Source organism: Rhopalosiphum padi, chromosome 4 (assembly GCF_020882245.1).
Source record: "Rhopalosiphum padi isolate XX-2018 chromosome 4, ASM2088224v1, whole genome shotgun sequence".
NCBI lineage: Eukaryota > Metazoa > Arthropoda > Insecta > Hemiptera > Aphididae > Rhopalosiphum > Rhopalosiphum padi.
The window spans coordinates 43,930,763-43,954,409 of record NC_083600.1 but is presented as its reverse complement, the minus strand read 5'-3'; the positions used below and the strand labels follow the sequence as shown (position 1 = coordinate 43,954,409).

At 30.9% G+C, this 23,647-nt stretch overlaps 2 protein-coding genes across 3 annotated transcripts in view; one reads left to right on the top strand and one right to left on the bottom strand.

Moving 5' to 3' along the window:
- LOC132930683 (protein amalgam-like) overlaps positions 1 to 23,647 on the top strand; it is a 305,488-nt gene that overhangs the window by 122,069 nt on the left and 159,772 nt on the right. The window lies entirely within an intron of this gene.
- Positions 1 to 23,647, bottom strand: part of LOC132930163 (cytochrome P450 6B1-like) — a 59,569-nt gene that overhangs the window by 17,062 nt on the left and 18,860 nt on the right. Inside the window, exon 3 of the mRNA XM_060995872.1 lies at positions 6,141 to 6,362. Coding sequence (XP_060851855.1) covers positions 6,141 to 6,362 — 222 coding nt within the window. The remainder of the gene's footprint in view (positions 1 to 6,140; positions 6,363 to 23,647) is intronic.

Sequence of the window (23,647 nt, the reverse complement as noted above, 5' to 3'; positions counted from 1 at the left end):
TAGTTAATTGAAAAACCGGCCCTAAAAAACCGAGTTTAAGGCTTTGAGCGTTGTGTAGAGTTTTTTTATATTTAATTTTTAAATGAGTTATAAGTGAACATTTTGCTGTAAGCAACTTATTTTAAACATATTGTTAAAATATTATTTTATAATATTGTTACAACTATCATAAAGAAATATTGGAACGTAGAACACTCTATAATATTGACACAATCCTTTAAAGAAATATTTTCAAAACGTTTTAATTATGTTTTTTATAAAAAATATTTATATTACATAATAAAAATACATTGTGCTAATATTTGAATCAACATGTTGTCAAAATAATTCTAAAAACATATTTTTGAACAATATTTTGCTCATACATGTGAAAAACATATTGCACTAATGTGTAATTTAGTAATATTGTAAGCAACATATGTATTAAATATTGAATATGTTTAAATTGCTACGTGGGACTATATTATATCATAATGGTTTTTAATACTTACAAATATTGTTATTTTAAGTGTTCTCTAATTTTTACATAATATATATTTAATAATTCTGGACAAGAATTTAATATTAATATTGAATTGAGTAACTATATTAGGTAGTTAAATAACTATAAAATATCTGATACAAATGTATATATAGTATATGCTAAAATAGAATGGTCGATCGAAGTATTAGAAAAAAAATTGTATGGAAAGTCCCTTTGTTGAATGCCAAAATCTTGGTAACCTTCCACTCGATCTTCGAGAAATTATACGAGTATATGAAATATTCTTACTGGAATTATACAACTAAGCAACTGCGTTAAAATCTTTGTTTTTTATTATATGATTCCTTACAATAATTTATTTTATCATGAGATATTATAAAAATAATACAGTACATTAATATTCTAAAAATGATGTAATTTTTGATAAGATTATACAATTTTATATTGTTACACTCTATTCTTTAAGCCTGTTCAGGCCTCGCACTTTGAGAATTCCCAGACGGTCACAAGAATAAGATCATTTCCAGTAATATAAAAAAAATTAAAACGTTTATTTTTAGACTCCTATTTTAACAAGAGGTTGGCACTTTATATAATTTTAAGTTGGATTATTATTTTAATTTTAATGTTATTTATTATGTCAAAACAACAGCATCCACGACTAAAATAATTTCAGTCAATTAATCATGTAAATTTGAATTATTCTAATAATATATATGTACTTTCACTATTATTGTTGTTTTGAATTGATTTACTATACTCTTACACTCTTATTTATTTTTCGATAGGCATTAACTAAACAAACTTAAACAGTGTTGGGTATTCTGTAGTATTTAACCTAACCGTTACTTAACAGTACACAACCCAGATTAAATAACAGGTGACCAACACTAATTTAAATGGTTATGTTAAATTTTCTATGTAATACTATATAGTGTATAATTTTTTGAAATATAATCATTATTATTATGATAATAACTAGATAATTACTAATTAGATGTTATAATTATAATTTACAAGTTGTTAACTATACATTTTTGTATCGTCTTTAGATTAACTTTATAATTTGTATTAACATGTTAATTACTAGTTAATTTACTAGTTTACATGCATGATTTTCAACTGTTGTTTTGATAAAATCATATACTTCTAATTTTGATTATTATCAAAGTTTGAAGATAAAAGAAAACACTATTAAAATAAACTTATAAATTATTTTGTTTTTTATCTACATATAGCTTATACTTTTATCAAAATTTATTAACTATTAGTTTTATTATATTTTTTTTTTATCAAAAATCATAATGGTCATCAAACAACTAAGTAGTTAATTGTATCGTCACCCATCGTTATACTATACATGTGGTAAAAATACAATTATTAAAAACTTGAAATTGCTCTTAATGATAGAGTATTGCATTAATTTATGATGTTCTATTACTATAATATAATTTATTGAAAAAATGTACACACTGTTATTACAAAATATACATATATTCTAATTTTTATTTCTTAAGTTGACCTCTAAAACCTCATCTGAAATATTGTAAAAAAAATTAGAAATCATTTTAGATATCTCTAAATAATACAAGTTTATCGTATTATATATATTTTTCTTTACTATGAATATTTATATGATAAAATTTCTGTAACATAAATTTTGAATTTATCCATATATATAATATTTAGGCATTATCTAAATGTCTAATATTACAGAAACATATTCAGGCAGTGTACATAAATTAGCCAGAGTTTGGTTCAATGTTGTCCATTAAGATTTGAGACGGAGCCAGACAAAACAGAGACGGATGTGATTCAAAAAATAAAAATCGTATTTATCGCTTGAGGGAGGAAAAAGAATAGTTGGAAAATAGCAATAACGTGTGACATATATTCTTGTCGACTGAAACATTATGTTTGGAATAAAAAAAAAATATGGGCAAATATATTTTTGAAACCTACATAGTATGTTATAATATAAATGTTTTAAGACAAGCAATCAATACTCACTTGATGGACTTACAACATTTATACAAAGATTGGTATTCTATTAAAATATTTGCTTAAAAAAAATCGTTAAATGGGTTGTTATTATTAATATTTTTTATATTATTTACATCATTGATTTTATTTTTATTTATTTATTTAATTCAAACGGGATAAACCCAATACCATTTTTTATAGTAATTACAGACGTGGACTTAAATTTAATATAATGACTTATAGTAAAAGTATATAAGTATAAGTACATATAAAGTAGATAAAACTATATAAGTAGATTGATTATATTTATAGTTATTATTTATATGTATTTATTGATAAATAGTTTTATAAGCCATCACAATTATGCTTGAAACCATAATAAAATATATTCGTAAAAACCTAAGCTTTGTATTGTGTGTAAACCAATAGGACATTTAATAATTACTTAGACAGAAAATAAACTATTTCATTTTAACCAAAATATCTTTGCTTGTAGTTAATGACCGTATTATGAATAATTATAAATTAAAGTAGAAGACCTTTTATAATACGGTATCAAAAGAGATATAATATAATGTTTTTGACAAGGGAACAGAGATGAATTTTAAAATAAAAAATAATCAAATACAGAAATATAATGTTAAGTTACAAAATCCAAGAGAAATAAAATTTGTTTGAATAAAATACGTATTTAGACTTCAAAAGACTGTCAAGTCCTTAACGTAAAATTCAAACATTCCATTTTTAACAGTCTACTTTTACTTCACGTTCAGCGTTTAAAATGAAATAATGAACTCCCATAATTTTATCATTTTTGTTTATTTTTTTATATCTTTCATCGAATTTTTATAAAAAAAATATTTTTTCCCACAATAAGGGATTTTTACAATACATATATCACAAAACATGGCTTAAATCAAAATACGTATTTTTGTAGCACTTTAATAATTTTTGTGCTCGAATAGAATCATGGCCGTGTATATTCTGATTCAATATCGCACTAAAATATCAGAATATCATTGTAACATAATAATATACGGATAACAAATATTTACTACCACAATGCTATCTTTATTATATTTTTTATGAAGCTTTTACTAACAGACAGTGATAGGTGTGCCAACAATATTTTATCATTCACTATTGTACATAATATAAACGCATTTAAAAATCTTCGAGAAAACTGCAGTGTGCCTATTGCGTGTCGCTATTCTTATTTATTATAAAGGGTCTCCCACATATATATTACATATGTGAGATACTTAGGATCACAAAATACTAGACAATATTGTATTATATTCAAAGTTGTTGTACTTTAGAATTGTTTTATACAAGACCTGTATGATAAAAATAAATACGTTTAAGTATTAAACTAGAATAAAAAAACAATCAGATACGAATTACGCAATTACCTACTTACAGAACTAACAAGAAAACAAAAATCTTAAACTTAAATGTATTGTATTAAATTAATTTATTACTAAACAAATACATATATGTTTAAACTTTTTTATTACATATATGTGTATTGAAATATATGAAAAAAATTATAATATAAGTATGTTAATATAGATAGTTTTGCATAATCTGTTTATAAAAAATAGACTTATTAAAATAAATATAGGTACCTAGCTACTACTTATATTGATATGCCAGGTGATATATTATTTAACTTGATCATTAGTTTGAAAACACTAACCTTTTTAAAAATCATTATTATAATTATTTTAACTGCATAATTCTAAGTCGTTAAAAACAACATTTTTGGTGAAAAAAATATTTTTGATGTTATATTTTGTTATCAATTATTCATTTGAATAACAACTTAATTTTTCTTTTTAGTAGAATATTACTCGAAACATTTTAATCTTATATTAAAATTTAATATTATATCGCGAAGCACTCAAAAAAAATATTTTGTTTTTGAATAAGGAATAAAAAGTAAAAATAAAAATAAAAATTAGAAAAATATTTTTTAATCACTCACAATTATGTAAAAATATATTTTCAAAAGTGTTATGTTAGGTTAATTTTTTTGAAATAACGAATTTTTTACGTAAAATATATCACCGGTATATAATTGTAGGTACATAATATATTTTAATATAGCAAGTCTATTGTTCACATAACATCATGACCACAAATTTGCACGTTTATTTACACAAAAATTTCATTTTTCACTACAGACCATGTAAAAATATAACAATATAATAATTTATAAAATAATCCAATTATTCAGATAACCAATATCATATATATATATTTTATGTCACACTCTATAAAATAATATTATAGCCATCACGACGACTATTATACACTAGGTAATAATGTATGCACGCACCACACATGCATATACCTCCTGTATGGCCGTGTGCACGACCAGTATCGTGGATCCCTGACAAGTGTGTATTGTGGACCTTTAGGGAAGCCGTAGACCACGGGCTATAAACCGTCGGCTTATAATATTATTTGACAATTTTGACGTGTATCTTTTGTTAACGGAGCAATGCAGTTGACACAGAATAATACACGCCCAAAATACAAAGGATTATAATGCATCGTAATATAATATTTAAACGGTTACATTATTATCACGTTTGAGTGAACGTACAATAAATAATAATTTATTATGTTAAGCACGACCAATAATAATACTATAATATTATGATGTTATGTATTTACCAAACGAAATGGTAAATCCTCACCGCAGTAGAACATACGTTACCCGTATGTGTATATAATATATATATAGGTAGGTATAATAATAATATTAATATTTCAAAACGCGTTCACACGCATTATTATAGTTTCCGAATTGATTATTACTGATAAAAAATGAAATCGCATGCACTTAACAAGATGGGTTAAGATCTTTGTGCATTAAAGTAATACAAGTGAAAAAAAATAAAAAAAAATTATCTCTAAACTATTTTACGCGTCAAAGCCTTTTTTTTCTTTTTCTGTGTTACATTTTAACGGTCCTAACTCGACTGAATCTAATAATAAGTTATTATTAACATTTTTTATACACTAGCCCTTAGTAATAATTTTATCACACTCGTGTATAATAGTGCTACGCTCAAATTAAATTACGCGAAAAATTCGAATTTATTTGGTAAATTTGTGTTTTCATTTATTTAATCTTCCAGTTTTGAGTTGAATACTGCTTTAACATATTAAATCCAAATGGCAGGGTAACAAAAAAATCCGTACTCTGGGCCTTTTAAGATTTATTGTATTTTAAAACTTGTAAGACCTTTAGAATTTCAAACAATGTTATTCACAGTTACCATATTACAACAATACAACCTGATTCATAATATATAACTCTCCATAATACGACATTATTTATATGGTTATCGATATATTTATAATGGACATATACATACTATCTATTTGTAGATACTAGAAAATGCTTAATACTTAATCTTGTTCCTTAAAAGTTATAAGTCATATGTTCCAATACGCTAAAAAATGTTATATTATACCTGTATATTATACAATCCTATATTTTGATTTATGTTGTCGTAAAACTAAGTGTATTTGTTTAGGTATAACAACAATAATATTATATTTTAATCAATTCGTTGCCCGTAATAACACCGTCCCGACACAATCAAATATTTACAATGTCTGGTATAATCCCTATACCACATAATATTATCTTGCCTACCTTTTAACACGTTTTCCAAGTACGGTAACCGATCCAATTGGTCGATTGTGACCTGTTGCTGATGTTCGTCCAGCTCGCTATCCAAGTGCTCTCTGAGATTGTTTTGGATATTTTGGTTGTGGGCTAACTCATACAGTACACCCGTTACTAGTGCCGCCGTCTGTTCTATAGTGCCTGTCACGAACTCGAACATGTCTAATCTCACTTGTTTGTCGGCAACATCTGCGGGAAAACATAATATAATATTATTAGAGTATAATGCAGCCATCGTGCACATATCATTTTATATAGTGAATACACTATATAGGGTGATTAATCAAGTATGCTCGCCTCTATTGTGCCCTCAAACTAGGTATTTGACAAAGTTTAGATGATTTTTTTTTTTGGTAATGTTGATGCATCTCAATCGGTTTTTTTTAACTTTATAAACTAAAGATAATATGATTTTTCGAAAATCGAGATTTATGTAACTGCATAATTAATCATGAGGATAAATAGGTGCCAACACGCTTGGTGTATCACCTTGTAAACTTCGAAGGCTCGATGAGAAATGAACTGGACAATATTTCCGCAGCTTTCAATACTACGGAATACTATCCCTCATTTGGCTCGACAAAAATATATAGGTATCCATTTACGTTTTTTTTTTCAATCGAGTCTCCATTTACACATAACGAAAAATTGCTAAATGTACCAAAAACACGACTTTCCCGAAACTAAGGGACGTGGGAAAACGTACACACCTGGCAATTGGCCAGATTTACTTTGATGCAGTTTTATTATAGATGAAAAAATGTGTGGTTTGCTCGAAGAGATCGATATTATCAAGAATTTCGTTAAAAAATATATTCTATCAAACTATTATAGTCTGAGAAAATTTTAGAATATATTAAAATATTATTAGTATGATTATTTATATATTATGTCTAATGTTTATATAATATAACAAGTTAGATTTATTCAAAAAAAAAATCTCAAACTGTGGTTTTATAAAAGTATTACAATATTATAGTTCTTGTTAAAATATGCCAAAATAGTTTATTTCGAGTAAAATTCTATAAAAAAAATGTACATAATAATTGAAGCTTGTCGTGACTTATTGTGGTTAATAAACTTTGAATACGGCATGTGAATAACAAAATAAACTTTATTTCTCATATAATATAAATCTTATAACACACTAACCGATCAAACTTTATGCATACATTGCACAAAAACAAAACTATAACTATAGTGGCCTATAGGTATCAAAAAGTTTAACGTTGTTTAAATAGTCAAGTGAGCATAACGTGGTAAAAATCTAGTACCAAGTATACATCATATGTATGAACTTAAATGATTTAATTTTTAGCTATAATACGATAGTCACTGGAATAGATACAAATATTTTTATTTATTTCATGCTTGAAAATATAATATAGCGACGCACGACATGTGTGTGAGAAAGCCCTTTTTCGATTAAAAACTATAAATAAAAATATTATCACGAAGCATCCATTGAGTCAAAGAAAGAACTCTCTGTAAATTATATATATATATATATATAAATGTTTGCAGTGAAACCCTTGGTTTAAACTTATTTTTTAATTTTTATTTACTCGGTCAATGTGGTATTTGAAGGAAACACGCTGTTTATTGTTGTAACAATGTAACACTATGATATTATGATATGAGTTGATAAAAAAATTTGAATATTTTAATAAATATAAATTTAAATGTTGTTTGAGACGGTAGGTACCAACACAATATGTGTACGTTTCATTTAGTACGTTTTAAAGACCGTACCCACTTAACTTTTTACGAATTCGAGAACACTTAAATCTGATATGCTGCAATGGATTACATTTTTTTTTGTTTTACTATGTAAGAACACTATTATTTACGTAATGAAAAAAAAACTTCATTGGCTTGTTACTTGAAAATATCACATTATGACTTAATTTTCATGCTTGGCTCATTTACATGTGGCGTGCAGAGGTTTTCTCGATGTATACTATTACTATAGAAGACATTAATAGCTAGTACAATAAACTCTGATTAATTGACGTTGTTTTAGTAAATTGCAATCTCGAATAAAATCATTTTGTTTTGCTATACACATTTAAAAAAAAAAAAAATCAAAATTATAAATAATTCTGATTTAAAATATGATCATGAATCTATTAAACGTTACAGAACAAACAGGGCACAAACATGCACACACGAATACGATGCACAGTACACATATAATATAATAGTATATACATATTTGATAAACGGCGAACACTATTAAGCAGACAAGAAACAAGTTTAGTAAAATTAAGCGACACCATGACACCATTTTTATACAAACGGGGTAGGTAGAATCTATCAAAAACAATAGGATATTTGGTCCTTGAAATCGACCATTCCTGTCAGTCAATATATTGGCATTATCTATAGATAAAAATCCCTGTTTTCTCTCTATATAGCCAAGTAGTTCGACATCCAATGTCGTTTTTATGACGCCTTGACATTCATAATGCTAGTCGAATACAACAACAATTAACGAACGTTATTACAATGATCCGATGCACAATGTCCCGATCGCTTTAAGCGTAAGATTAAATCATTAGATACAACAAGGTGTGACCAGCTGTGGTTACCGATTTCTGCTGTCAAACCACAAACTACATACTACACTATACAAGTACTGAATTATATCAGTGATTACCTAAATCAATTTATAGACGAGCCCAAAAGCGGAAAGAAGCTAATTGCTAATAATTCGATATGAAATATATTAATCGGAATTAAGAGTGAAATTCAAAATCAAAGTTTTCACGATGCATGCACTTCTTGTGGAAGTCACTATTCGGTTTTCTATGAAAAACATTTTATAATTAACACGGTAATTGTTTAAATAAGATTTTATAGAACACTAAAAATAAATGTTATTTTTAGAAACAGTTCTAGTGAATCAAAAATTGTAATCAACTACTCATTATTGTATTTTAAAATTCGTGAATTAAAATTAAAAGTAATAATATAAAAACTAAGCAATACCACAATTGTACAATGTGTGCATATATTTTTTGTTATACATAAAGCACTAAATTTAATTATTAATTTTTTTGAGAAAAGTATTTTAAACAATGCTTAAACAAATATTTGTAGATATTTTTAAGATGTTTCTAGGACTATAACAAAGCTAGTGATAAATTGTAATATAAATTACAAAAAGTTTTATTCCCCACCGGGAATAGAACTCTGATCTCTTATACCGGGATTTCGAAGAGTTATTGCATTTAAAAAAAAATTTCTGAAAAACTATTTGATAATTTTAAGTAATATTTCTATCTACCAAACATTAAACAAGTATAAGAGAGGGAGAGTTGATATGTTATGAAACTTTTTGAGCACCACCATTCCTTATATCCGAAAAAGTGATTACACACGTCATACGAATCAAAACAAAAACACGATACTAGTTTGATGGGCCTCTGGGACAGTCGTCTGTAAATTGTATAGGTACCTATCAGCTATCATGATAAGTTCTTTGAATTCGAATGTTATTTTAAAAAGAGCTTTAAAAAAAATAATTATGATCGAAATGTTGATTATTTTATTTTAATATTTATAATTGAAACTATGTTTAATTTCTCACGATTATAATACGTTTATTGTTATTCGCATATATTTCCCAAAATCTTCCAAGAAGCTACAACATCGTTCGAAAATTCTGTGAGTGTTTTATATCTAAACCATGTATTAAAGTGTTCTGATTTTTTTTTAGCTTAATCTGAAGTGAAAAATAATATACACAATATATTTTTAACCGCGATGAAATTAAAGAATAAAAATTACCAAATAATATGATACACACAGACACATACAATAGTTACGATTCCGAAGTAAGCTGTTTTTTTGAGGATTGAAATTGATTTTTGAACCAATAGTTAAATATTTATTGATACGAGTAGTATTAAAAATCAATGATTGGAGTAGTGCTCTAATGTTTTGCATTAATGTATATGCTTCACTAACTACTCCGCTTGTCTAAAATGTAATATTTATTACTAATTATTTGTAATTACTAGTTTTATGATACCTAATCGACCTAACCATATTGCGCAACGACATAAAGGATGTATGAAAAACGATGTCTTCGACAACACGCATAAATGTCTCTGGAAAATGACTGTTTACTGATAAAAGAATTACTCTGCATGGTTGCATATCGTTACACGGGAGAAAATAACGCTTTATTATTTACTGTTTCTTGTCGTTATAATTGACATCGCATGTAGTTTAAATTGTCATAATATGTATCTATACTTACGTTTATATTGTTTGCACAACCGACGAACCGTTTCTCAACCATTCGGGTCACGAACCACGATATTATACGATATAGTATATACTTGCCTAACCTACCTATGATGTTCGTGCGTGTATATATCAAAAGAGTCACTTTACTTACGACACAGTATATTATATTATATTATATTATGATTACTGGATAGCTCGTTGAAGTTTTATAAAAAAAAAAAATATATTATGCTTAAATTATTATTTATTATTATTGTTTATTATATTGTATGTCACATACTATAAACCGGTCCACGGTCTACATAACACGATGATATGAATAATTATTATTTTAATGATAATAATAATAATATGTACGTTTCATACTGCGGAAACAGAATATAAGTTAATTAAATAATATAGGTTCTATACATGAGCATTTTTAAATACATATATTAGGGTGGCGGAGGAGACTGGTTCTGGCCCGGGCTTTGCATGGCTCCGATTTGGGAATGTTAGAGCATTCAGCTGCTACTGGACCCCCAACGGCGACTCCGCAGAGGACCGCCTGAATGCCTTTAAGGGATTCCTGGATGGTCTTGAACAAGCTATAAGACAGGGGGAAAGAGAGAATGAAACTCTCCTGGTTGCTGGTGACTTTAATGCTAAGTCCACGTACTGGGGCTCTAGTGTAGATGATAGTAAAGGAGAAGCTCTTGAATCCTTTGCCGCAAGTCTTGGACTCTGGGCCAACAACGTTGGAAGCCACCCTACCTTCCAGAGAGGGGCGTCTTCTTCGGTCATTGATGTAACCTTCTCGGGCCCGGGCCCCTACGAGGTAGTGGACTGGGAGGTCCTCGATGACTATTCCGGTAGCGACCACAACTACATCACATTCAACCTCATTCCCTACTCGCGAACACTTAACGATAACGTACCCATGGGACGGGGTGTACATCTAGGATGGGCCACACGTAAGCTCGATTATGCTGCGCTCTCTCGAAAGTTGGATGAGGGACCACCGGTTTTGGAGGAGCCTGCTTCGGTGGATGACGCAGCAGAGGTTCTCAACAACTATCTGGTTAATGCCTGCGATTCTTGTATGCCCAGAAGAGTCTACGGAGCCCACAAACGGAAAGCAGTTCATTGGTGGAACCATGAGATTGCCGACCTTAGAGCCAAATGCATAAGGAATAGGCGCATATATCTCAGAGTGGTTAAGAGACAAGGCCCTGATGGCAGTACAGCGGAAAGAATTGCCTTCAGAGAGGCACGCAAGGCTTTACGCGTTTCCATCCGTAAGTCACAGAAGCTTAGCTGGGCTGCTCTTTGCGCATCGGTAGATAACGATCCCTGGGGTGTGCCATACAGAATTGTTTCGGGGCGGCTGGGCAGACAGCCACCAGGTTTAGCTGCAATAGGACGCGAAAACGAGATTGCTGATCACCTATTTCCCACTATGCCAATTATCAATTGGCAATGTGTGCCGATGGATAGCCAAGTAGATCCTAGCTTTCCAACCACCACTGCCGAAGGTTACAACTTAAATCATGGTAATGAGTGCCCACCTATAACCACAGAGGAGTCCAGGCTAACAGTCTCACGACTGTCAAGGGGTAAAGCGACCGGGCTGGATGGGATTCCTAATGAGATGCTTTCGCTGATTGCCAATAGGTCCCCCGATATATTTGTTAAAATGTACAATAGATGTTTAAGTGAGTCAGTTTTTCCTGTTAGGTGGAAAAGGGCCAGACTCCTACTTCTTCATAAAGGACCGGACAAGCCAGTATCTAATCCATCTAGCTTTCGGCCTCTCTGCATGCTAGACACCACTGGGAAATTATTTGAGAGGATCCTCCTACTCAGGCTTAACGATCACTTAGAGAGGGCTGGTGGACTCAGTATCAACCAGTTTGGCTTCCGAAGGGGTTGCTCCACCGAGGACGCCATCAAAAAGGTTCTTGACCTGGCTAAGTGGGCCAATCATGGACCCTCAAGAAATCAGGAACTATGCGTCCTAGTGGCACTCGACGTTCAGAATGCCTTCAACTCTGCGCCATGGAAGCACGTGGATGAGGCTCTTCGACGCAGAGGAGTCCCCCGATACCTCCTAAAAATTTTACGGTCATACATGGAGGATCGTACAATTACCATTAGAACAACCGATGGGAACAGCATTGACAGGCCGGTCACAGGGGGTGTTCCGCAGGGGTCGGTCCTCGGCCCCACATTGTGGAATGTATTCTATGATGACATTCTCAGGATGGACGTTCCGGAGGGGGTTCAGCTTGTCGGCTTCGCAGATGATCTAGCCCTACTCGCAGTTGGAGAGACTTCAGACACCTTGGAAGAGGTGGTCAACCCCACATTAGACGCTATTGATGGCTGGATGGGCGCTCACGGACTTCAACTAGCACGGCACAAGACAGAGGCCATCATGCTGACTAAGAAGTGGGCGTATCGGGATCCGGTTTTCGTTGTAGGGGGTCACACAGTTCCTTTGTTAAGGAAATTGCGATACCTGGGACTCCATCTGGACTCGCACCTTACTTTCAGTGGACACTTCACTACTGTTTCGGGGAAGGCGTCCCAGGCAGCGCTGGCTATAGGACGGCTCATGCCCAACCTTGGAGGACCCTCACAGGCTAAGAGAACGCTGCTAATGTCTGTGGTGAACAGCAGGCTGCTGTACGCCTGCCCAACGTGGGCGGAAAGAGCATGCAAGTACGCTATCTGTCGAAACCTTATGATCCGGGCACAGAGGATTGCGGCTCTCAGAGTCACGAGGGCCTACCGCACAGTCTCGGCTGAGGCAGCCTTATTTCTGGCGGGAACTCCTCCGGGTGATCTTCTTGCTTTGGAACGCAAAAGAGTCCGAAGTAAACTTGACGACCCGGACAGAGCTGATTCTAAGGATGAAATCCGGAGAGCAGAGCGAGACATCTTGCTTGCTGCCTGGTCGAACAGATGGAGTCGGGGCGTTGGAGGCGCCTGGACGCGCACGATTCTTCCGGACCTGATGAGATGGACGAAAAGATGCCCCAAAGACCTCACGTTTCATGTAACACAGGCTCTTACTGGACACGGGTGTTTCAGGTATTACCTACACAGGATGAAGCGCGCTCCTGATGCGGCTTGTCTGTACTGCCAACACCCTGAGGACACTGTGGAACACACGATATTTGATTGTGCTTACTGGGATCCGCTTCGGCTGCCAGTGAAGATGTTTGTTGGTAACCGAAATATAACTCCGGGAGACGTACAGGATTTGCTGTGCGGCCCCTCTGATGTCCCGTTCAGCGAGAACGACCGGCTACGGGCTGCCTCCCAACGTGCCACTCAGTCCTTTTATGACATGGTTGAAAACATTTTAAGCTGCAAGGAGCGTGATGAAAGGGTAGCTGAGGCCGAACGAAGAGCGAATCCAGTGGCAGCCGCTCCAACTGACTGACTTTATTATTGTATCGCATTGTATTACATTGTATTGTACCTATTGTATTAATGTTATTTTTAAGGTGAAGCAACCATAATTAGTTATATGTTAAGAATGTGCATGTATTAATGTTTTTATTAAATATTAATAAACGATGGCAGCAGAGGAGTAGTAGTGTTCACACAGATCCTCCTCTGCTGTCGGTTCAAACGGAAAAAAAAAAAAAAAAAAAAAAAAAAAAAAAAAAAAAAAATACATATATTAGCAAGCATGTCAGTGGCACAACTTTGACGAAGAAAATGGATGTACTGATGCCCGTTATTTTTTTGTTAGTCACAAATGGTATTAATTACGAGCTATGTATGGTTAATTTCAAAACCGAGGATGATTAGCACCCTCAAGTCCTTCTGCCTGAATTGCACCAAAGATGTATAATACCATACTGTGCAGGCTCGCAAAATGTCGGCCTTTCTATTTTAGGTATTATATCGTATAATAACGAGCGATCAATGAGTCTAAAATGCGTTTTACCGTCATCCGTCATTAATCAATTACTGTTTCTGTAATAATGGTAATATATTCTTATATTAAATTCAACGCGTTCCGATAGATTTGTTATAGAAAACGTTACGATCAAAAGGTGATATCGTGGGCGTAGTCAATAGATTATAACTATATATGTATTAAATTTTATTTTAACGTAGTTGTTAATTTTTTTTCGTGAACCGTTTTCTTACAATGTCGCGATACCGTCAACGGAGCGCATCTCCAGTAATCAATAATCACGGTCTTAGCCACCTACCGCCCCCTCCCTCCCTCCCTCCTATCGAGATTTTAAATTCTTGTCCGTGGCACTGCAGCATTAACAGCAACAACGGTATAGCAGCGGATATACCGCTGGAAATCGTAGGCCTGCAAAAATATCGTCGAACCGCATTCGTAACATTAAAATATATATCAACGTCGACATTGGTAACCGTGGCAACGAATTTCGGTATACGTGAATGCGACACGACGTGTAGATAGATGTATAATATTATAATAATAGGTACTTTCTATAATACAGTGCGAGAAGTATATATGTATATTGTATATATAGAATAGAGAAACCATCTAAAAATCCCAGCCGACGGGTATATCGAGCAACACAATTTGTCCCGTACCGAACCCGAAAGTGAGTAATACGCTTATAATTGAATAGTTGGCGCTGTGATACGTGGTCGAGAATCGCGCAATTTCCGTGTCAATATTTCAATATTTCCGTGTAATGGCAAACACGGGGAATTGTCTAGGTTCGATCGGTCGATTAAGGTCACACGCCTCTTTATGCCCGTCGTATGCGTCTACCACACCATACTGCGGTTGCTCTATTTGTGAAAACCCGCAAATCCGTGTTCGCCGGAAAACAAAAACGTTGTAACTAAAATACTCGTGTAGGCTCCGGAAACCATATTGATCAAACTTTGCTACACGCTTTGTAAAAAAATATCATTAATGTCTTTAAAAGTGATTTTAAAATATCGAATCCACCAAAATATTGTTCAATACTTTAGGAAAAACGTAATATTATGTAAAATGGAGATGAGTAAGTTCAGTGTTCACCTATTGTATTCTGTATATTACTTTACCTTTAGTAATCTTTGCAAAAACAAATTTGTAGTACAACCTATATGCATGAAGGAACATTTATTTAAATATCAGATTGGTAGTATAATAAAAGGTACACAACGACATAACGTCGAATGCAAAATTATCAATACATGCTTATCATTCGAACATTTTGTTAATAATCAGTCAGTAAATACAAAATGTAAGTTTTTACCTTTATGCAAGATTCGTAAATTGTATTAATGTATTGTTATATTATACGATGGTATGTGTTGAAGAACAATTCGGTATATTCTTTAAAACGAAAAAAAAATAACTGTTTAAGTAAATTAAAAAATAAATTAAAAATAACAAGGAACATTATTACTACCTAATAATATGTGTGAAAAAAGGAAAATAATAATTAAGCCAAAATCGAATAAATTGAAAAATCCGTTTTCTTTAACATTCGAGTGTAGGAGATATTTACCATATTATACACCTATTACTTTATGTATACACATTTTTCCAAAAAGTCAATATTCATGAGTTATTAAAAATTATTAGGATTGGATTGGAAAGTGTTGCAAAATGTTTTAAACGCGACTTAAAAGTTTAAATATATATAAATTATAAATCGACGTTTAAATCAATTTAAATTGAATTCTGACAAATAGATATTTTTTTGATTTATAATGTCATAAAAAAAACAATTTAAAAAACAAAATTATATTATTTAACATGTGTTTTAAGCTTGTTGAAGACATTATAAACATGTATGTAAATATATTTAAAAATATCGTTTTAAACAACAACAAAAAAAGTTTTAAACGAATAAAACGTTTGTTTTGTTTAATTTAAATAAAAAACCTCAGTATTTTTCGCAACCCTGAAATTATAACATACCTGTATACGTTATAACACATAATATCATTAGTGTGTACGTACGTCGTACCCACGAACCGCGACGTGATAGTAAAATATTATTATTATGTACCGTCATCATAAGTAGGTACAATATATTACATTTCTGGGGCGGAGCAGCAGTTCGGCGAAGTTTCGCATGATTTATACAGGCACGCGCACGCGCAGCGGTACGAGACGACCGTGGTGATATTATTACAACGCATAATATAATATCGTACAATAATATATACATTTTCAGTCTTCAAGAGACCGAGGAGCCGCACTCGTCAAAACCACGCTACTCGACCCCGATTCTTATGGCAGCGGCGGTCGCGGTGTTATGTATAGTTTTAGAACGATTCCACGTGATGAATACTAAATAAACGCCACACGGACTCGCGCACCCGCGCACCCGCCCCAATCCACACTGTTACGGGACCCCCGGGAGGGAGAGGCTCTTTTGTCGTAATTAATTTCTGGGAGATAATTCGCGGACGAAATATTATCTCTGCGAACATTGAATAAAAGCCGCGTGCCCGTGAACCCTCCGTCGCCGCCGCCGCCGAATCGCACGCACTTCTGCAGTAGCCGTCATTCGAAGCGGAAACTCGTCGATTTGACGTTTTGTGTCTGTCCAGAGGACGGATCTGTATACACGACGATAAAGACGATTACAAAAACGATGATGTTACAATATAACATTGTCGCTGTGACATTTTTGTAATTACCTATTACTGAGATTATGACGAATACCTACTAATATAATATACACTACACTACGCTTCAGATTAATAATACAATTACCTACACGTAACCTATGTAATAGGATTCTGGATTCATAATAATTATTATAATGTACGTGAAACCATCTATGATGTGTCATACTATATGTCATAGTATACTTATACACTGTACACACATTAGTATTACAATATTACAGCATTTTCGGTCGTTAGTACACATAATATTACTTTAGGTACCTATACCTACTATTATATAATATTATGATATTATGAGGAACATTTTTAATCCCGATTATTGTAACCACTGTGTTTGTACGAAATATATACTAAAATATTATAGTGTTTATAGCATTATAGACGAAGGCTTTCGTGTGTAGAAATTAACGTTAAATAAATTAATTACAACGCGAGCTCGAAGTTACAAACGCACATAACTGATTAAAAATTGATAACTCGTTTAAAGGAACGTTTGGAGTTACCGTTAAAATCATTAGCGATATAATTATTTTCAAAACTGCGATTGTTATTTTTTTTCCACTGTAAATCTTGTTGGGTAATTTAGGTGCACTGAAACCTTATAATTTATCTCACTTTTTATCAAATTTGTAATAACGATATTACATTATATTTTTATTAACAAAAACCTTCTGTATTTCATTGTCGAAAAATACTAAGAATTAAGCACGCAGATGTTATTCAATTATTTCCGATTTATTATTGCAGTGGCGTTTTCAGCTAGTTCATTTTTATCCGTTAGGTTATTTTATAATTTTAATTATTTTTGAAAATTGAATTAATATTTTATATTTAAAAAAATATAGTGTTAGAAAATGTGATATTAGGTTAATTCAGAAATTAACTACCGTGATATAATTCATTAATCTATACACGATAATAATATATCGTATACAATATAAGAAAATGTTGTTTAGTATTTTATTAATAATTTAATATTAATAATTTTCTTACGTATTGAACTATTGAACATTTGAAACTGTAAAAAAATAATATGTACTTATACATTAGTTACCTTCTTACAATTTATTTTTCATGGTGAAACTTGTACTATACCACTTAATTTCAATCGTAATAAATCTGGTATATAGAAGGATTTTATCAATAAATATAATTTGTCTTTATAAATGATTTATATGTATTTTTTTAAATTAATATGTTTTACCTAATTTACTTAACATTGAATCTCTTTTTACCAAAATAATATGAAAACTATCAAATATTCAATGCATCAAAAATAATATATCTTAAAATATATACTATTTATAACATAAAAAAAACTTCATATATTAGCAACTCACGGATTATAGAAAATCAGAGCACTTAATTTGTTTTTCTTAAATAAACTGTCACCTTTCCAATAAGTATGTCTTTATTTTTCCATGTCAAATATTTCCTATTTCTCTATCGTGTGCTGAAAAGTAAAATTAGTTTAATTTTTTTTTATGAGTTATGCTTTTCAAAATTTGAATAATATAAAACTTGCAAAGTTTTTAAGAGTAAAACAATTTAATTTATGTTTTTAAATATGAGATATGAACAGAAAAATGTCGAGTGTTTATATGGAGGTAAATTTAAATTTTACGGTTTTAAATAGTGAATTTTAATGTACAATTTTATCAAACGTGAAAAGTTTGACTATTCTGATATTATTTCATTAGATAATGTTATTAATACATGAGTTATTTATTTTGAAAAATCGTTTACAATAGGACAATAAATAAAATAAAATGGGACAGAAGTTAACGCAGTACGCAATTCAATTATAAATCTCGAGTATTTCAACGTGGAAACTTTTCAAAAATATTATTTCAACCACTAGCATTACGATTTGATATTAAAACGTAAATATCCGGAATAATACTGAGAAGTAATACTATTGACATTTCGTGTTCTTGACTTGAATCATATAATTTAAATAATTATTTGAACACATTACAATTGTATTGATACTATAAATACAAATAAAAAAATAAAAAATTGAATAGCTATAATATAATAATTATTAATAAAATTAAAAATGTGATAACATATACTGTTGAATAATCAGAGATTTTAAAATATTTGATAATATCATAACCATAAATTTGTATAATAGTATGTACAATATATATACATATATATTTTTTTTCTTGAGAAAATGCTAAGTTTAAAATGAAAATGTCTGTGGGGATAAGGGGCGAAGACTATTTCAAATGAATGTCCTTAAATTTCTATCAAGTCAATTTTATTCGTCATCCGTTAGCTAAGGCACATAAATACTGAGGCGCCTCTAGAGTAATATGATTAATCCCGTAGGTAACCATCGTATTTGCCTAATACATATAATAATAAATAATAATGAAACTGCTGTTATACCGTCAGACCTCGTTTCCTTCGGAGCATGTTTTCGATTGGTTTTTATACCTTATAATCTTGTTACTTACGCAATCATGTACAATTATATGGAAATGATAATGATGTAAATATTGTTCATCGAGACCTATCAATTTATTATTTCTAATCGTTACGAGGCGTTGAATAACACGTTTGGTCTCTCCAGTAGCCCGTACGAAACGGGTAGTATTATCGGCGACGCGTGATGACTACCTACGGTGACCTACGACAACAAAAATAAATCATCGTACCCGGTATTATTGCGATGACGTAAATATTCTATTACCCGCATATTATTATTTTCATCATTTATTTATTATACCATCTATAAAAAAAAAATACGTATCCGGTAAAGATTTTTTTTTTCCATTCGTTAATAACCTAACCATTTTATTAATCGTATCCGTTTTTACGCGCACACAAAAACTCACTCCTGTCCGTGCGGGTATAATACGTTTTTCGAGGTGGGTTATATGATTATGTATTAATTATTATTATTGTTGTGACCCCATTATTTTCTTCTTGGAATTGAAATAAATAATAAAAAAGCTAGCCTACGGTGGCAACTCGCTATTGACTATAGTGAATTGTATTTTAATTTGATTTCCTCAGTTTGGTTTCGTGAGATGAATACAAAGACTCAGATTTGCCACCGGCAGTCACCGATCGGCAACAATAATATTCATGTATGCGTGTCTATGTATGTTGTATGTAGTATGTTAAACCAAAGTATACACACTTTAAAAGTCTTTAAAAAGGGTACACATAGTTGGTAATAATGGCCACAAAAAAGGTTCCGAAAAAAAATTGGCCGTGGAATATTAGCCCTATAGAAAGAAAACGGTAAATCACAAAAAAGGGTAAAGACATGCAACGTTAATTAATTAATTAATTATAATAAAATAAAAGTCAATATAAATACATATTATATTAAAAAATATATTATTATTTACGTATCTTGATGTTTTCATATAATATAACTATAATATTATACTGTACTGTCAGAACTTAACATAATTTTTATATAACATTATTAATATTTAAAGAATAAAGATAAGATTTTAAAAGGTTTCTAAACTGCTTTAGTTTTTGTTATACTCAATATACATTGTTTAATATTTTAGGCAGAAAGTTGACTAATATATTTTGAGTTATTTTAAATTCGTTTGCTGTGACCTTAAACTAAATTTCGTCCTCTCCTATAAAGTTAGTGATCAAAAATTGAGATTTTTATTACCAAGTAATAACTTTATACGATTATATGCGTTTATAATATGGAGTATAAATCCATCATAATATTCTGAATTACATATAAAGGTATAGATAATAATACAGTAACTTTTGATAATACAAATTACACATGGTATATTTTTTGATAAAATAGAAGTTTTTTTTTTTTTTTTAAAAAGAAAAATTAATTTAGCTCACTCACTATTTATTTTAATGAAAATAATTTTGGTATTATTTTTCGTGCCTAAATTTATCAATTTTCTTTTTTAAATTTTTTCCTATTGGATCAATTTTTTGTGGCCTACTTTCTATTTGTACTTTCTTCGACTTTAACCCTTTTTTCTCACTTCTAACAACACAACATCATTACTTCTTTTTTACGATTATACATAATAATTGTACACCGTTTAAAAATATAATAACTATTAAGACTGCAAAAATAAGCATTTATAATTGTTATTCCACATATAGTTAAAGACCTATAACAATAGAAAACTTAACTTGGCACTTGTCATATTAAAAATAAAACATATTATTATAAACCTTGCTTCACTAATTCCATTTTTAATAGTCTATACAAACTTTATATTACATCGTTAGCAAGTATAAATGCATTAAACATTTATCATTTAATAATTGTTTGTAGTACAAGCAATTTTAATTTTTTGAAATTTATTTTTAACACAAGGAAAGGAATGGGCCCCGTTATTTTATTTAGATCCCGGATAAGGAGAGGGGAGGTCGGGTGACTTGAACTCACGCAAACTCGTGTTCATCAGTTTATTATTTAATTAAAATAAACTAATAATACACGCTGTCTTCGCATCAAATAGTATTATAAAATGTAGTTTCAACGGGATCAAATATTTTCGGTTTATCAATAGTTTATTGTATTTTTTCCAGATTACTTGTGTAGTGCGTTGTGCGTAGCATGTAAAGGAACATCTAGGTATGTAGGTATAAATAATACAACTACATAATATATAATATACCGCGCCATTTGTTGCAGTCAACCTTAAAGGGCACATCAATAAAATGTTATAAGGTTATAACACTTATAACACAGCTTATAGCCTACAGTATATACCTATAATAATATTATATGTGTTTTGAAAAAGTTTTATTTTAATATTATTATTTTCAAGAAAATTACTAATTATTTAATCTTTTTTATTTTTTTAGTTATTTATTATTAATAACTTTTTTTAAAATAAAAATGTAAAAAACGTTTGTGACAAAAAACAGATAATTGTATTCTTTATATATGTTACAATAGGTTATAATTTCAACAATGTAATTACAACGAGTTAAATAATATAAAGAGAGAAATTTTAAGTATTACTATACTACACGTGTGTAAGCTGGAGAAAAAATTATATTTGTGTACCTCTTGAGACGCTGCGTGACGGGCAATGAAGTATTTTCGCTGACCGTAATATACCCACTTGACCGCTGTGTTCTCGGTTGCAAAAAGTTTTTTACATCACACGGTATGCCGTCTAATATACGTAAATATAATGATATTAATGTCGGTCCGACGACTTTCAATTAATCGGGATGTGATTTGTTCCGATCGACGAGGGTCACTGTGTCAAAACATATTATATTATTAATAATACAACAATTTCAAAAGTGACCGCCACTGTTTTTGTACACGTTATACGATGCGTGTACTATAATGCATACACATACGACCTACGTGCATAAATAATATTATTGTATACGCGTAATATAAATTAAAAACAAACAACAGATCCATTAACATGATGGTGGCGCGGCAAACAATGTCTGTGCGTTCAGGGTAAAAAAAAACTGTTCAATTATTTAATCGTCTAAAAATAATCGCCACACTATGTACCTGTGCCTATAATAATAATACGTTCTATACACACATAACACACACTCACACACACGTACCATATACATTGTTTTAACAATGTTAATATATCATTAAAGCCCACGCAAATCCGTATCGTCCGGTCAAGGTACCTTTAGGCTACAGCGACCATTTAGGTTTTGCTGGTTGTTTAGGTACATAATATACGCCCGCAATGTATACCTAACCTGTTCACAATAATATTATATCATGATATGGATGGTCATCATACGTTGCTTTTAAAACGGAATCGTCCATTCTGTATGTCCCTTTGTTCCTCCTTGCCGCTTGTCCCGTTTTTAGACGATAGTCCCGTTTCAATAATATTATCTCCATGTACTATTATAAGTGCGACGAAGAAAAACATCTCTATACGAAACGAATACAAAACAATATTTTTTACAGTTTTATAATATCAAAACATTTAAAACCAATGCTATTGGGCAGTTATAAATAGTTTTTGTATAACAAATGCCATGTCGAGTGACGTCGCATTGGTGTGTTTTATATTATATAATCTATTGTAAACCCTCACAGCTGTCATCAAATTTCCAACAACATACCTCATCTATCAGTCAAATATAATATTATGCAAAAGCCAAAATGTGTTAAAAATATAAAAATTTATTAAAACTTCTATTTTTGTTTTTTTTTAGTTATTTTATTCCTTAATAGGTATACCGTATACGGTAACATAAAATGTGGTCGGGTCGCCCTATGACAACGAGACTGTGTTTTATTATTTTCAAAGAAGTAGAAAAACGTCGAAAACAAAGGAAGAAAATCAAAAATTATCCGCGGAAAGTGACTCTTAAAGTTTGATAAATTGTATTATGACTCCGAAAATTGAATTCTCGACAGTAACAAAACTCTGGGCGTATTTTCTTCGTTTTAAAATTGCGATATTCTTGACACTCGTTTGTATTGTCTTCGCAAAGTAATTATTTTTGCTCTCTTCGTCCATATTTTATCTTGTAATAGTGTTATATCTGGGTATTGGCTAGTAATGTAGTAACGTAGTTTAATACGGTAAATATTAAATAGGTATAGTATATTATATTGTAGCTTTTTT